The sequence below is a fragment of the Macaca mulatta genome, chromosome 10 (genome assembly GCF_049350105.2).
Source record: "Macaca mulatta isolate MMU2019108-1 chromosome 10, T2T-MMU8v2.0, whole genome shotgun sequence".
Classification (NCBI taxonomy): Eukaryota; Metazoa; Chordata; class Mammalia; order Primates; family Cercopithecidae; genus Macaca; species Macaca mulatta.
Genome location: NC_133415.1, coordinates 78,431,976 through 78,446,472, shown reverse-complemented (window position 1 = coordinate 78,446,472; position 14,497 = coordinate 78,431,976). Strand labels below are relative to the sequence as shown.

Below are 14,497 nucleotides of genomic sequence, written 5' to 3'. Positions count from 1 at the left end.
CTGCTCACCAGCGTGGGAACTGCTCTAAAGCTGCTCCGTAACGCCAGATGCATCCAGAGTGGAGAACTCTGAAAGAGCCTCCAGTGATCTGACACTGGCACTGCCCATCCGCAGAGAAAGGATGGCCTCCTGTGCCTGAATGTGACAGCCAGGTCACTATGTAAGCCAGGCAACTATGTAGTATCAGAGAATCTTTATGACATCACAGTAGGAAAGAATTATTTAAACATGATAAAAAATATGACTCTATTAAATATCTGACTGTTTTAGAACAGAGTTTCTACTAATTAAAGACATATCTAAGAGAATGAAAAATGACCCTAGGGAGAATGAAAAATGACCTCTGCATCAAGGTATCGAGACAGAACAGAAGCATCTAACTTCGCTCTCTCCCTACATTCCACTGAAAATAAAACAAAGAGATTCTTTTTAATAAAATACTTAAGTATGAGAAAAATCCAAGAGACAAAGCTACAACATTTTGAAAGTTGGAAAACAGATGGATAAATAAGAACTAAAAGTTTGTCAGTGAGATAACTGAAAAGGCTGGCTCACAGGCCAGTGGTAGGAAACACGAAGAGCGGAGTTAAAAGCAGGAGCAGATCGATCTAAGACGGCGACTGTCAAACCAGAAACCACCCCTACTCCTAATCCCCCCGTGGAAGAGGAGAAAACAGAATCTAATCAGGAGGTTGCTAACCCAGAACACTGCATCAAACATCCTCTACAGAACAGACGGGCACTCTGGTTTTTTTAAAAATGATAAAAGCAAAACTTGGCAAGCACACCTGCCGCTGATCTCTAAGTTTGATCTTGTTGAAGACTTTCGGGCTCTATACAACCATATCTAGTTGTCTAGTAATTTAATGCCTGTCTGTGACTACTCACTTTTTAAGGATGGTATTGAGCCTATGTGGGAAGATAAGAAAAACAAACGGAGTGGATGATGGCTAATTTACATTGAACAAACAGCAGAGACAAAGGGACCTCGATCACTTTTGGCTAGAGACTCTACTGGGCCTTATTGGAGAATCTTTTAATGACTAGAGTGATGATGTATGTAAAGCTGTTGTTAATGTTAGAGCTAAAGGTGATAAGACAGCAGTATGGACTACTGAATGTGAAAACAGAGAAGCCCTTACACATTTGGGAGGGTATACAAGGAAAGGTTAGGACTTCCTCCAAACATAGTGACTGGTTATCAGTCCCACCCAGACATAGCTACTAAAACAGTTCTGCCACTAAAAATAGGTTTGTTGTTTAAGAAGACACCTTCTGAGTATTCTCATAAGAGACCAAGTCAAGCAATCGAGATTTTGGAGCTGAATCAAAGCCTCTTCAAAAACTACTAGAGTGGACTGGATTTAAACGTGATTTCCATCCAAATGTTGCTAAGATGTAAGAGAAGTCTCATTCACTGAGGTGGGAGGACTAGAACTCAGGAAGTCAAGGGAGCAGTGAGCTGAGATTGTGCCACTGCACTCCAACCTGGGCAGCAGAGCGAGAGACCCCGTCTCAAAAAAAAAAAAAAAAATCCTTAATGACTTCAGGGAAATAGCATGTTCATTAAATGAGAATAGGATGCTAAACATACGGAAAAAACTACATTCAGAGAAAAAAAGACAGTCATTGGAAATTAAACACACAATAGTAGACATGAAAAACTCAACAGAGGCCAGAGAGGGTGGCTCACTCCGGTAATCCCAGCACTTTGGGAGGACAAGGCAGGAAAATTGCCTGAGCTCAAGAGTTCAAGACTAGCCTGGGCAACATGGCGAAACCCTGTCTCTACTAAAATACGAAAAATTAGCCAGGCATGGCGGTGTGCGCCTGTAGGCCCAGCTACTCGGGAGGCTGAGGCATGAGAATTTGCTTGAACCCAGGAGACAGAGGTTGCAGTGAGCTCAGATCGCATCACTGCACCCCAGCCTGAATGATAGAGACTGTCTCAAAACAACAAAACAAAACAAAACAAACAAAAAACAGAAAAGCTCAACAGAATGAGTAGAAAGTAAGACTGAGAAAATCTTTCAAATGAAGCAAAAAAAAAAAAAAAAAAAAAGACAAAAATGAAAAATCTGGTCCAAGAGCTATTTGATTCAAACAAAAAGACTTCTATAAAGGAAAAAAAAAAAAAAAAAATCCAGAAAATTGAAGGGGACAAGAATCAAAAGAAATATTTTTGAAAAAATTTTCCCATGTTTAAGAACATGTATTGACAGACTAAAAGGGTTACCAAGTGTCCAGCAAAGTGGGCAAAACCAGACCCACAAGAAAACGCATCTCTATAGAATTTCAGAACACTGGTAATAAAAGGAAGACCCTCAAAGCTTCTAAACAGGAAACACAGATTACATGTGAGAACATAATCAAGATGGCTTCACACTCAACAGCAACACTGGAATGGTAAGATGATGGAGAATGTTTCTAAAATTCTAAAGTATTTCTAACACAGAGTTCTATACACAGCCACGACATTTCTGGACACATAAGACCTCAAAAACATTTACCTCCTGTGTCCACCTTTCTTAAGATGCTGAAAGACATGTTCCGTAAAACTCATTGAACCAAGAGAGAAAAAGATATGAGCTACAGGAAACGGGAGATCTAACACAGAGAATGGCAGCGCTCAGGATGACAGCTGTGCACAATCAACCTACTGGAGCAGCCCAGTGGACAGGCAGATGTGTTGAGGGCTATTACTCCGAGAGAGACACTGTCACTCTAGCAGCTATGTTAACCTAAGAACAGAGTGCCCTCATGAGCCTGAACTGGCATATTACCTAAATATGGTCTAACCGTGTGCTGATTAAGTTTCCACGTTACCTGTAGGATTAAAATGCTTTGGCCTACTCCTGAGAACTGGTAACAGGCTACAATGAGTGAAGAACCAGGAAATACAGGATAGCCCACTCCTGCTATACTTCCAATGCCTGACCCACAGGCAGATGTGCTGAGCTAGAGACCTAGCAGGTCACACAATCAGTTCAGAAAGTTAAGACTGGCATTTAAGTGCACACATATAAAGAGGTACATGCATGAACAGGAAGTATCTAAAGGATACTTGGAATTGTTTCAGGTACATACTCGTAAATATACCTTATCTGTGTACTGGGTTGCCACATAAAATAGGTTGGGTGCAAAAAGGTTTAAAAGTCACTGTACTATCAATAATGTTCACAGCAACACTATAAAATAGCAATTACTTGGCAGCAACCTAAATGTTCCTAAAAGACAGTATAAGTTGTGGTAAAGACAACAATGGAATATTAATACGACCATGAAAAGCAAGTAAGGTATAGCTACATGCAACAATATAGGTTAACTTTAAAAACATAATTACAAGTTTTATAAAGTATAATTAAAGCTTGAAACTATATAAAACTACAGCTGGGGCAGGAGAATCACTTGAACTCAGGTTGCAGTTAGCCAAGATAGTGCCACTGCACTCCAACCTGGGTGACAGAGCAAGACACTGTCTCAAAAAAATGAAAAGAACGGCCTCTTACTCATCATCATAAGTGCAAATTTCCCAAACAAAATACCAGAAAATGATATGTAGCAGTTTAGTGTTTGACAACTGAAAATACACACTCACATACTCTCACCACACCTCTCTCCAATCCAAAATGCCTCAAAGGCTCCAAGTCACTAATCATTCAAAACCTTCTATATGACGTCTAAATTTGATAATGGAAAAAATAGCATAAGCAGATTATTTAGAAATAGAGGTAAATGCCAGAAAAGCCAGATAATAAAGATACGAGGGGACAGGGTCTCGGCCAGAGACAATGGAAGAAATAGGTACAAGAAATTTTTTTTTTATTATAAGACTTATCAAACTATTTGAATTTTAAAACTATATACACATACTTTTTTGAATTAAAAAAAAAAAAACTTTTTGAGGGTAAAAACCAACTCAACACAACCCACCTTACCCCTCCTCAGACCCTATTAGGAATCCAGTGCCTGGCCACCTCCCTGAAACCCTCAACAGAGTCGTGCCTTGATTTACACTCTTGCCTCTGCCTAGAATACAAATGTTGTCAAAGTAAACATAACCACTCCCCAAATTCCAACTCAATTCTTCTTCTTTAAAGCTCCAAGCCAGGAAGAACTTTCTGGAGCACTTGTTATATCATATATCATCCTCTTCTCCATTACATGTCAACATTTGATTTCAACCAAGTAAAGCCCCTAAGATGAAGGATCTGCCTGAAATTTGTATACTCTACAAAACCATAAATGGTATAACCTCATAATACACTTCCTTGCCAGAAAATATTTGTAATCATTCCTTGTAACAAAAATACACATATAACCATATACATTCAAAAATTTGCTAAAGCCAGTACTTGTTCCAAATTATTAATTTAAAATTTTAATTAAATTAGCTGGAAACGTTGAAGAGCACTATGAGTCACACATGCTATTTCATGCAAAATTAACCAAATAGTTTAAAAGGCAGGTAGGTAGGATTTACTGGGACTACAATTTTAAAACCAAACTAATTGAGACAAAATACTGGAAGGAAAACAAGCTTTATTAAGAAAGGAATTCAACTTTATGGGAAGAAGAGTAATATGAACCAAATCCAAGGAAAGTATTGTTTAGAGTAGGCCTAGTAAGATTTTATCACTTACTCTTTGTGTAACACTTCTCAAGCACAGGCAATCTTCATTTTACTGCACTTCGTCTTTTTTCTTTTTAAATTTCTTATAATTTAATTTTATTTTATATGAGATGGGGTCTCCTCCCAAAGTGCTGGGATTACAGGCATGAACCACCGTGCCCCACATGCGCTTTTCAGATACTGTGTTTCTTACGGATTGAAGCTTTGTGACCACCCTGCACTCAGCAAATCTGTTGGTGCCATTTTCCCAACAGCATGTGCTCACTTCATGTCTGTGTCACATTTTGACAATTCCCACAATATTTCAAAGTTCCTCATTATGATTCTATCTGATATGGTGATCTGTGATTAGTAATCTTCAATGACACTATTGTGACTGTTTCGAGGTGCCACGAATCGTACCCATAAATCAGTGTGTTCTGACTGCTCCAATGACCAGCCTCTCCCCTATCTTTCTGCCTCTCCTCTGGCCTCCCTATGCCCAGAGACACATCCATATTGAAATCAGGCCAATTAACCTTACAATGGCATCTAAGAGTTCAGGTGAAAGGAAGAGTCTTAAATCTTTCCATTTAAATCAAAAACTAGAAATGATTAAGATTAGTGAGGAAGGCATGTTAAAAACTAAGATAGGCTGAAAGCTGGGCCTCTTGCACCAAACTGTTAACCAAGTTATGAATACAAAGGAAAAGTCCTTGAAGGAAATTGAAAGTGCTACTACAGTGAACACAACAATGAAAAGCAAGCAAAGCAGCCTTACTGCTGATGAGGAGAAAGTTTTAATGGCCTGGACAGAAGATCAAACCAGCCAAAACATTCCCTTAAGCCAAACCTAATTCAAAGGGCTTAACTCTCTTCAGTTCTATCAAGGCTGAGAGAGGTAAAGAAATTGCAGAAAAAAGTTGGAACCCAACAGTTAAATAACACTGAAAATTGTAGGGCCCTTCAGAATTACGCTAAATCTACTCTGTCTGTGCTCCAGAAATGCAACAAAGTCTGGATAACAACACATCTGTACACAGCATGGTTTACTGAATATTTTAAGCCCATGGTTGAGACCTACAGCTCAGGAAGAAAAAAGATACTTTTCAAAATATTACTGTTCATTGACAATGCACCTGGTCACCCAAGATCTCTAACAAAGATTGTTGTTTTCATACCTGTTAACACAAAATCCATTCTGCAGCCCATGGATCAAGGAGTCACTTTGACTTTCAAGTATCATTACCTTAGAAATACATTTTAAAGACTGTAGCTGCCACAGACAGTGATTCTTCTGAAGGATCTTGGCAAGGTAAACTGAAAACTTTTCATCATTCCAGATACCATTAAGAACATTTCTGATTCATGGGGCAAGATCAAAATATCAACATTAACAGGCATTTGGTAGAAGCTGATGCCAATCCTCATACATGACAAAGGGTTTCAAGACTTCAGTGGAGGAAGTCATGGCAGATGTGGTGGAAATAGAAAGAGACCTAGAAATAGAAATGGAACCTAAAGATCCGACTGAATTGCTACAATTTCATGATAAAACTTTAACAGACGAGGAGTTGCTTCTTATGGATGAGGAAAGAAAATCGTTTTCTGAGATAAATCCACTCCCAACAAAGATGCTCTGAACATTGTTTCAATGACAAGATATTTAGAATATTACATAAACTCAGTTAATAAAGCAGCAGCAGGGTTTGAGAAGATGGACTCCAATTTAAAGATGTACTACTGTGGGGCCGGGAGTGGTGGCCACCTGTAATCCCAGCACTTTAGGAGGTAAAGGCAGGCAGATCACCTGAGGTCAGCAATTCGAGAATAGCCTGGCCAATATGGTGAAACCTGTCTCTACCAAAAATACAAAAATTAGCTGCATGTGGTTGTGCATGCCTGGAGTCCCAGCTACTCGGGAGGCTGAGGAAGGAGAATCACTTGAACCTGGGAGGCGGAGCTTGCAGTGAGCCGAGACTGTGCCATTGCACTGCAGCCTGGGTGACAGAGCAAGACTCCATCTCGAAAAAATAATAATAATAATAAAATAAAAACAAATAAAAACGTTTTGGCAGGGCACGGTGGCTCACGCCTGTAATTTCAGCACTTTGGGAGTCCAAGGTGGGTGGATCACTGGGGATCAGGAGTTCAAGATCAGCCTGGCCAACATGGTGAAACCCCGTCTCTAGTAAAAATACAAAAATTAGCCGGGCATGGTGGCAGACGTGTGCCTGTAATCCCAACTACCAGGGAGGCTGAGGCAGAAGAATTGCTTCAACCCGGGAGGTGGGGGTTGCAGTGAGCTGAGATCATGCCACTGCACTCCAGCCGGGATGACAGAGTGAGACTCTGTCTCAAAAAAGCAAAAACAAACAAACAAAAAAGATGTTTTATTGTGGGTGAAAAATGCTCTTAAACACCATCACGTGCAACAGAGAAATACTGTGTAAAAGAAAGAGTCCATTGGTGCAGCAAACTTCATTTCTGTCTTATTTTAAGAAATTGCCACAGCCACCTCAACCTTCAGCAACCACCACCCTAATCAGTCAGCAGCCATCGACCTCAAGGCAAGACCCCCCCAGCAGCAACACGATTATGATTTGCTGAAGGCAGACTGTCAGCATTTCTTAGTAATAACATATTTTAAAATTAAGATACATACTGTGTTTTCTCAGACACAACGCTACTGTACACTTGGTAAACTACAATGTAGTATAAACATAACTTTTGTTTAGAAAGAGTCTCACTCTGTCACCCAGACTGGAGTGCAGTGGCACCATCTCGGCTCACTGCAACCTCTGCCTCCTGGGTTCAAGCGATTCTCCTTCCTCCTGCCTCAGCCCCCTGAGTAGCTGGGATTACAGGCGTACACCACCACCATACCTGGCTAATTTTTGTGTTTTTAGTAGAGACAGGGTTTCACCATGTTGGTCAGGCTGGTCTCAAAATCCTGACCTCGTGATCTGCCCACCTCAGCCTCCCAAAGTGCTGGGATTATAGGCGTGAGCCACGGCGCCTGGCCTAAACATAACATTTATATGCACTGGGAAACCAAAAGATTTGGGACTTGCTTTGCTGTGGTGGTCTGGATCCCAGCCTTCACTATCGCTGAGGTACACCTGTATGAGCAAGTCTGCTAATCCCTCAGCTGAGTAAATGACATCCCTTCTGACCCCACATGTCTTTATACTAAAGAAACCTTTTTGTCTCTCAGATGAGTGGCTGCCAAGGAAGCTGATGGAAAAAAAAAGGATTTGTTCAATAAATTATTTGAATCCCTACTGGGTGCCCCACATTGTTCTAACCTCAATAGCAATGAACAAATCAGGCAAACAGCCTTGTCCTCCTCATGGAGCCTATATTCTCATTTGCATGTGTGCATTAGTGCCAAGGAGGATGGAGGAAAGGGGCTAGGGAGAAAAAACAAGTAAAATATAACACAGCATATGTGGTGTGTCAGATGATGATAAATGATATGGAGACAAGTCAGGAAGTGCACTGTGAATAGAGGCTGTTATTTGAAATCGGTGATTCAAGAAAGTCCTCACTGAGGTGACATTTAAATTGTTACGGAAGTCTTTCTCCGAAGAATGGGAAAACAGCAGATGGGGGAATTTTGTGGAAGGTCAGAGAGGGAAAGAGGGTTCGAAGGTGGTGGGGTGGCAGATTGGCTCGTATAAGGCCCTCAGACTTCAGCTTTTCCTTTAGGTGACACAGAAAACCGTGGGAGACTTTTAAGTAGCAACATGATCAGATATAGGTCTTAAAAGCTTCCCTCTGGCTGCTGTACTAAGAACAAACAGCCTGACCCTTAAGGGAAGAGGCAGTCACCAGGGGGCAGACTACCTCAACAATCCACACCAAAGATGAGCTGCTTTAGTTGAGTGACAACAGTTAACTTGGTGAGTAGACGATTCAGGATATATTTTGATGACAGAACAAAAAGATTTTCTATCTGACTGGATTTGGGGTATGAAATAAAGAAGAGAGTCATGGAAGACTAAGAATGTGGTCTGAATTGTCACTTATACTGAAATCAGGAAGACTGTAAGAGGAACAGGTGTCAATACCTGGATATAAAAGTCTACAGAGGTCTAGGGAATGGTCTGAGTTGGAGGTACATAAGTTTGGGAACATATAAAGTTACGAAAAGCCACAGAATTGGATGACAGCACTGAAAAAGTTGGTATAGACAGAAAAGAGGTCTAAGGGCTGGAAGTCCACCCTCACCCCCAGGATGATTTAGCATATATATCTGAGTTAGGGCCCAGTCATCTGAATCCTTAACAAGCTTCCCAAGTGATTCAGCTATCCTTCAAACTTTGAAAACACCCACAAGCAAATGTCAAGATAACCTCAGGCTGAACTGCAGAATTTTAACTTAACTAAGTTCAATTTTATTTATAATTTCATAAGATGAAATCTATACTTCTAAATTCCATGAAAATTGTTCATGAAAAACAAATACCTATCATAAATTAGACCATTAACTCCAAGTTCCTTCAATTTCCTTCTGTTTTCAGGATCATTGGTGTCATCACCCCAGCAGAATATGACTAGTCCCTTAGCTTTTGCCTCTTGAATATAGGACGGGTTTCTGAGCAAGTCTTCAGTATGTGCATTTATCCCCTAGAAGAAGAAAAATTAGTTGTGCATGAAAAAGAAACATTAACTGCAAAGCTAAATGCTCACACTCCAAAGTACAGTAGGCAGGAAAAGAAAATGTTTTTTCTTTCAATTATTTTATCTTATTCTTTTTAACGGACACTTCATATATAAATATATTCACAATATATTAATATATACATAATTTATAAACATACATATTGAATGTGCAGTCAAAAAAATTTACTAATGGAATGCTCTATCAAAACAAGTTTACATTCATCTGTAAAATGGGAATAATATTTTTTAAAAGGCATACGGTCTAACCATTTTTAGATTATTCATAAAATCTATTCAGAAAGTTAAACGAAAAAATGTAATGTATGCCTGTAACAAATTTTGCACTTAATTTGTTTTTCATTCTGAGATCTAATATCCTCGCTTTTAAGTAGAGCCACTTGTTTGCTACAGTTCAGTCAAAACGTTAACCATTAGATGTGTAAAGTAATATGAAATCTTTACTACTCCTCTACAATAAAAATAGAAAATTAAAAAGATAAAAATTCAAATATAACTTACCAGTAGATTTTCGAACTGTGCAAAGCTCATTGCAATGGGGGTTGTCCGAGATCTGAGGTCCATGAGTTCGGGATAAATCTCAGATTTTCCTTGAGTTAAAAATAGTATGGGATATTTGTTCTGCTTTTGCCGAACCCTGAAAAGAAACAATTTAAAAAATACCTTTCAATGGGGAGTAACTGTAATATTCCTTTTTGAAATTTTAGAAAACACTAAAAGTAAAAAGAAAACAAACGAGGTTGGGCGCGGTGGCTCACACCTGTAATCCCAACACTTTGGGAGGCCAAGGTGGGCAGAGCACTTGCGGTCAGGAGTTCAAGACCAGCCTGAACGACATGGTGAAACCCTGTCTCTACTAAAAATACAAAAATTAGCCAAGTATCATGCACAGGCCTGTAATCCCAGCTACTGAGGAGGCTGGGGCACAAGATCGCTTGAACCCTGAAGGCAGAAGTTGCAGTGAGCCAAGATCATGCCACTGCACTCCAACCTGGGCAACAGAACAAGATTCTGTCTCAAATAAATAGATTTTTTTTTTAAGAAAGAAAACAAAGGAGCATAGTCCCATTACTCAGATAAAACCACCATTAACATGTGTTGCCTTTCAGGCCAGGAACAGTGCAATGGCTCATGCCTATAATCCAAACACTTTGGAAAGCCAAGGCAGGAAGGTCACTTGAGCCTAAGAGTTTGACACTAGCCTGGGAAACATGAAGAGACCTCATTTCTACAAAAAATACAAAATTAGCCAGTCTTAATGGCATGCACATGCAGTCCAGCTACTCAAGAGGCCGAGGCAGGAAGACTGCTTGCGCGCAAGAGGTCAGGGCTGCAGTGAGTCATCGTTGCACCACTGCAGCCTCGGTGACAGAGTGAGATCCTATCTCAAAAACAATTTTTTTAAAAATAAAAGATAAATACAAATTTAAATTTTTTCTATACAAGAGCTAAAATATTCTCAGAAATTGTCAGTGATAAATCCCTTGGGAGCTTACAATATGGTAAGAAGCATATGACCTGCCTGTAAAATAAAAGGGTGTAAGGTTCTAGGACCCAGGAGGTGTGGACTTCACAGGAGTAGTAGGCACCCTAGCAAGCAGTCAGAAAACAACATGAGGACACACAACCTGACATGATTTGAGAGGACAGATCGAGGGAAAGCTGGACAACTACCCCAGCTCCAGACTGGTACCTTAAGTCCTAGACACATTCTAAGAGTATAGGAAAAAACACTGGGTATTACTCACATTGTGCAAATATCTGCATCAAATGAAGAAAACACTATTCTCCTCTTCCCAGAATTTTCTAAAACAGTTTTTAAAATTATATCCAAAAACAGATTCATGTCAAAATATGTTGACAAGTTACCATCCCACATTCCATCCTATGTGAAACAGAAAGCAAAATAAAAGTCACTGCACACCCTAAAACCACAGTGCTAGAAACTCTGTTTTTATTCTGGCAAGCTATGATAGAAAGAAGCCCTGACAGCATCTAGTCCAACTATTATTTTACAGATGATGAAACCTGAAAAGATTAAGTGACTGGCCCAAGATCACAAAGCTATTTAGTGATGACACAGGTCATAATTCAGATACAGAGACTCTCATACAAAAAGCAAGTAACTATTAACTATATCATCAATACACTTTTGCATTATTAAAGTTAAAATAAAAGCTAAAACTCTAGAATATTGCAGTTCGCTATGATTTTATTTCCATAAATTATAAGACACGTCATCTGCTAACAAATAAATAAAATGTCCCTATTAATTATTACCAGTTTAAAAGTCTCATTCTTTGGGTCTTGGGCATATCAAGTAACCAAAAATTAATTAAAATAATTCAATAAACATAGCCAAGACACCAAGCCAGCTCTATTGACATTCAAATGTTAAATGTTTTAAGTGTTAGTCACTGAAATAATTCTGGAAGCTCAGAAAACTAAAAATCACATTATTAGGGTAACCTTAGTCGAGCATTCACTACATTAATAAGGACCAGCTTGTCATAAACAGCATGATTTGAGGGCAATTACAGATTATTCTGACTGAAACAAATTCAAGGGTATTGCTCAATGCCCAATCATGACATCTGAATTAACTACTTTCAACACCCCACACCCTACCCCAAGCCCCTTGACATGCATCCCATCAATTTGCACATATTCTCTCTGATATATTCAATAGTTAGCTAATTGTTTTCCACAACTGAAATATAAGTCCCAGGAAGCCAAGGCCTTATTCTCTTTTGTGCACTGCTTGTCCCAAGCACTTGGAAAATGCCTGACCCATAGCAGCTTTTTGAAAAACATTTGTTGAACAAAAAATTGACTAAATTTGGAAGTGATTTAAAACACAACTGCAAAAAAATTTTTTTTCTGAGTAATTATTACTAGCTACTGTTAACAACAGAAAACTGCTTAGAAAATTATTTAAAACATGTTATTAGATGGGAAATAAGAAAGTAAAAACTAAATCCAAGAGATGTGACTGTCCACTTTATAAGTATCTCCCCAAAACCATATTGTTCACACAAGACACATGTAAACTGAAATTTCTACAATAATCATCATTAATCTGAAGTACTCACATACTAGCATGAATGTAAGATATGTTTTATTTAAAGGATCCAAAAGCATTGTGCTTGATGGAGGAAGCCACAATGAGATTTCATTTTAGCTTATTCCATTAAAATACAAAGACAGGAATGAAAGAATTTTTTAGAAAGGGCATAGAGAGTACAGAATGTGCGGCACAGAGAATTACTTACCCTTTGTTGGCAGATCCATTTTATTTCAATGTTAAACCCTACATCTTCTGGCAAAGACTCTAAAACCTAGAGTTTTGTTTGTCGGTGGTAAATTTTGTTTTTGGTGAGATGGACAGCAGAATAAGAAAACAAAAAAAAAAATAGAATTATTACTAAAAATAAGAATTTATCATTAGTAGCAATAAAATGCACAAACATATTTTGTCATACTCAAAGCGACAGCCTGTTAGATGATTACATTAAATAAGGTCAAAAGAAATTAAGCAGCAAAAGCGGGGGTCTCAGGCACTGTCTGTGATAACTGACCAACACCAAGATGGTTCTTAACCTTAAATCCTTTCCGCCATTACTAGTGAACATACAAAGTGAACTCTAACACAATAGGCAACATCATGAATTCAAGACATTTGTCATGTATTCTACACTGCATTTGGGGATGTCAATCCACTTGCCTAAAATCTATGAAAAACCATGATTTTTAGATTGTTTTGAAGGTGATGATGCTAAACAAATACCATAACTCCCTGAAAAGATGTATCCCCAAATGAAAAGATTAGGCTGAAGCTCATAAATCAAAAAAGTTATAATTTATATAAATGACAAATGCTATCAGTGTATCTAAACTAAATTATCTAGACACCTTGCCATCAGATTATTTTGGCAGTTGTAACTAGAAAATGATGTTGAAAATATGAAACTTGGTTAGTAACCTCCAAAGAACAGACTTGTTCAGTCTTAAACAAACATGAAGGCCAGGCATATACATAAATATGCTCAGGGCAAAATGAATTTGACAGAGATTATGTTTTATTATTATTACTACTATTTTTGAAGCATAGTCTCACTCTGTCACCCAGGATGGAGCAGAGTGGCACAATCTCAGTTCACTGCAACCTCTACCTCTGGGGTTCAAGCAATTCTCCTGCCTCAGCCTCCCAAGTAGCTGGGATTACAGGTGCCTGCCACCACACCTGGCTAATTTTTTGTATTTTAGTAGATGGGTTTCACCATGTTAACTAGGCCAGTCTGAAACTCCTGACCTCAGGTGATCCACCTGCCTTGGCCTCCTGAAGCGCTGGGATTACAGGTGTGAGCCACTGTGCCCGGCAGATTATTTTAGATACTTCAAAATTTTAGATATCAAAGAACATGTGTAGCATATATGGTATTTAATTTTTTAACAGCAAATAAATGCCTACAAACAGAATAACATAGTGGTAAGAACATAGCCTGGGAGTCTGGTGACCTGGCATCTAGCTGTGGGTCTACTCTAACCAGCTGCATGTGAAGTACAGCATCTAAAACAGTTTATATTCAATTTTGTGTGGGACTTTTTTTATTTTCTCCTGTATCTAAAAGACTTATTTAACACATCTGTCATATTTTTGCTGGACTAATGCAAAATCAGAAAGATTAAGACAATACATTAGTGTTGAGATTGCTCAACAGCGAATTTGCCAGAAAAGTGTCTATATAATGAGATTATTTTTGGTGTTAAAATTTTTTTTTTTGAGACAGAGTCTCGCTCTGTTGTCTGGGCTGGAGTGCAGTGGCACAATCTCAGCTCACTGCAAGCTCCGCCACCCGGGTTCACACCATTCTCCTGCCTCAGCCTCCAGAGTAGCTAGGACTACAGATGCCCGCCACCATGCCCAGCTAATTTTTTGAATTTTTAGTAGAGACGGGGTTTCACATGTTAGCCAGGATGATCTCGATCTCCTGACCTCGTGATCCACCTGCCTCGGCCTCCTAAAGTGCTGGGATTACAGGCGTAAGCCACCATGCCTGGCCAAAATTTCTTTGTGATTGAATTATGATGGCAAAGTGAGTACATGAGTTTGCGTGTGTGTTTTAACTTATTTGACTAAAAGGTTGTCAAACCTGTATTACAATTTAAGATTTTTTTTTTTCAGGGAATCATGAAATT

At 38.9% G+C, this 14,497-nt stretch overlaps 1 protein-coding gene and 1 pseudogene across 2 annotated transcripts in view; one reads left to right on the top strand and one right to left on the bottom strand.

The window, feature by feature from the left end:
- Positions 1-14,497, bottom strand: part of GPCPD1 (glycerophosphocholine phosphodiesterase 1) — a 65,970-nt gene that overhangs the window by 3,779 nt on the left and 47,694 nt on the right. For both annotated transcript variants that reach the window (XM_077951259.1, XM_015149460.3), the window contains 4 exons: positions 12,571-12,636; positions 11,047-11,183; positions 9,800-9,935; positions 9,084-9,244 (listed from right to left, as the gene is read on the bottom strand). In XM_077951259.1, the coding sequence (XP_077807385.1) occupies positions 9,084-9,244; positions 9,800-9,935; positions 11,047-11,183; positions 12,571-12,636 (500 nt within the window). The remainder of the gene's footprint in view (positions 1-9,083; positions 9,245-9,799; positions 9,936-11,046; positions 11,184-12,570; positions 12,637-14,497) is intronic.
- On the top strand, positions 315-1,264 carry LOC107000448 (eukaryotic translation initiation factor 4E pseudogene; annotated as a pseudogene).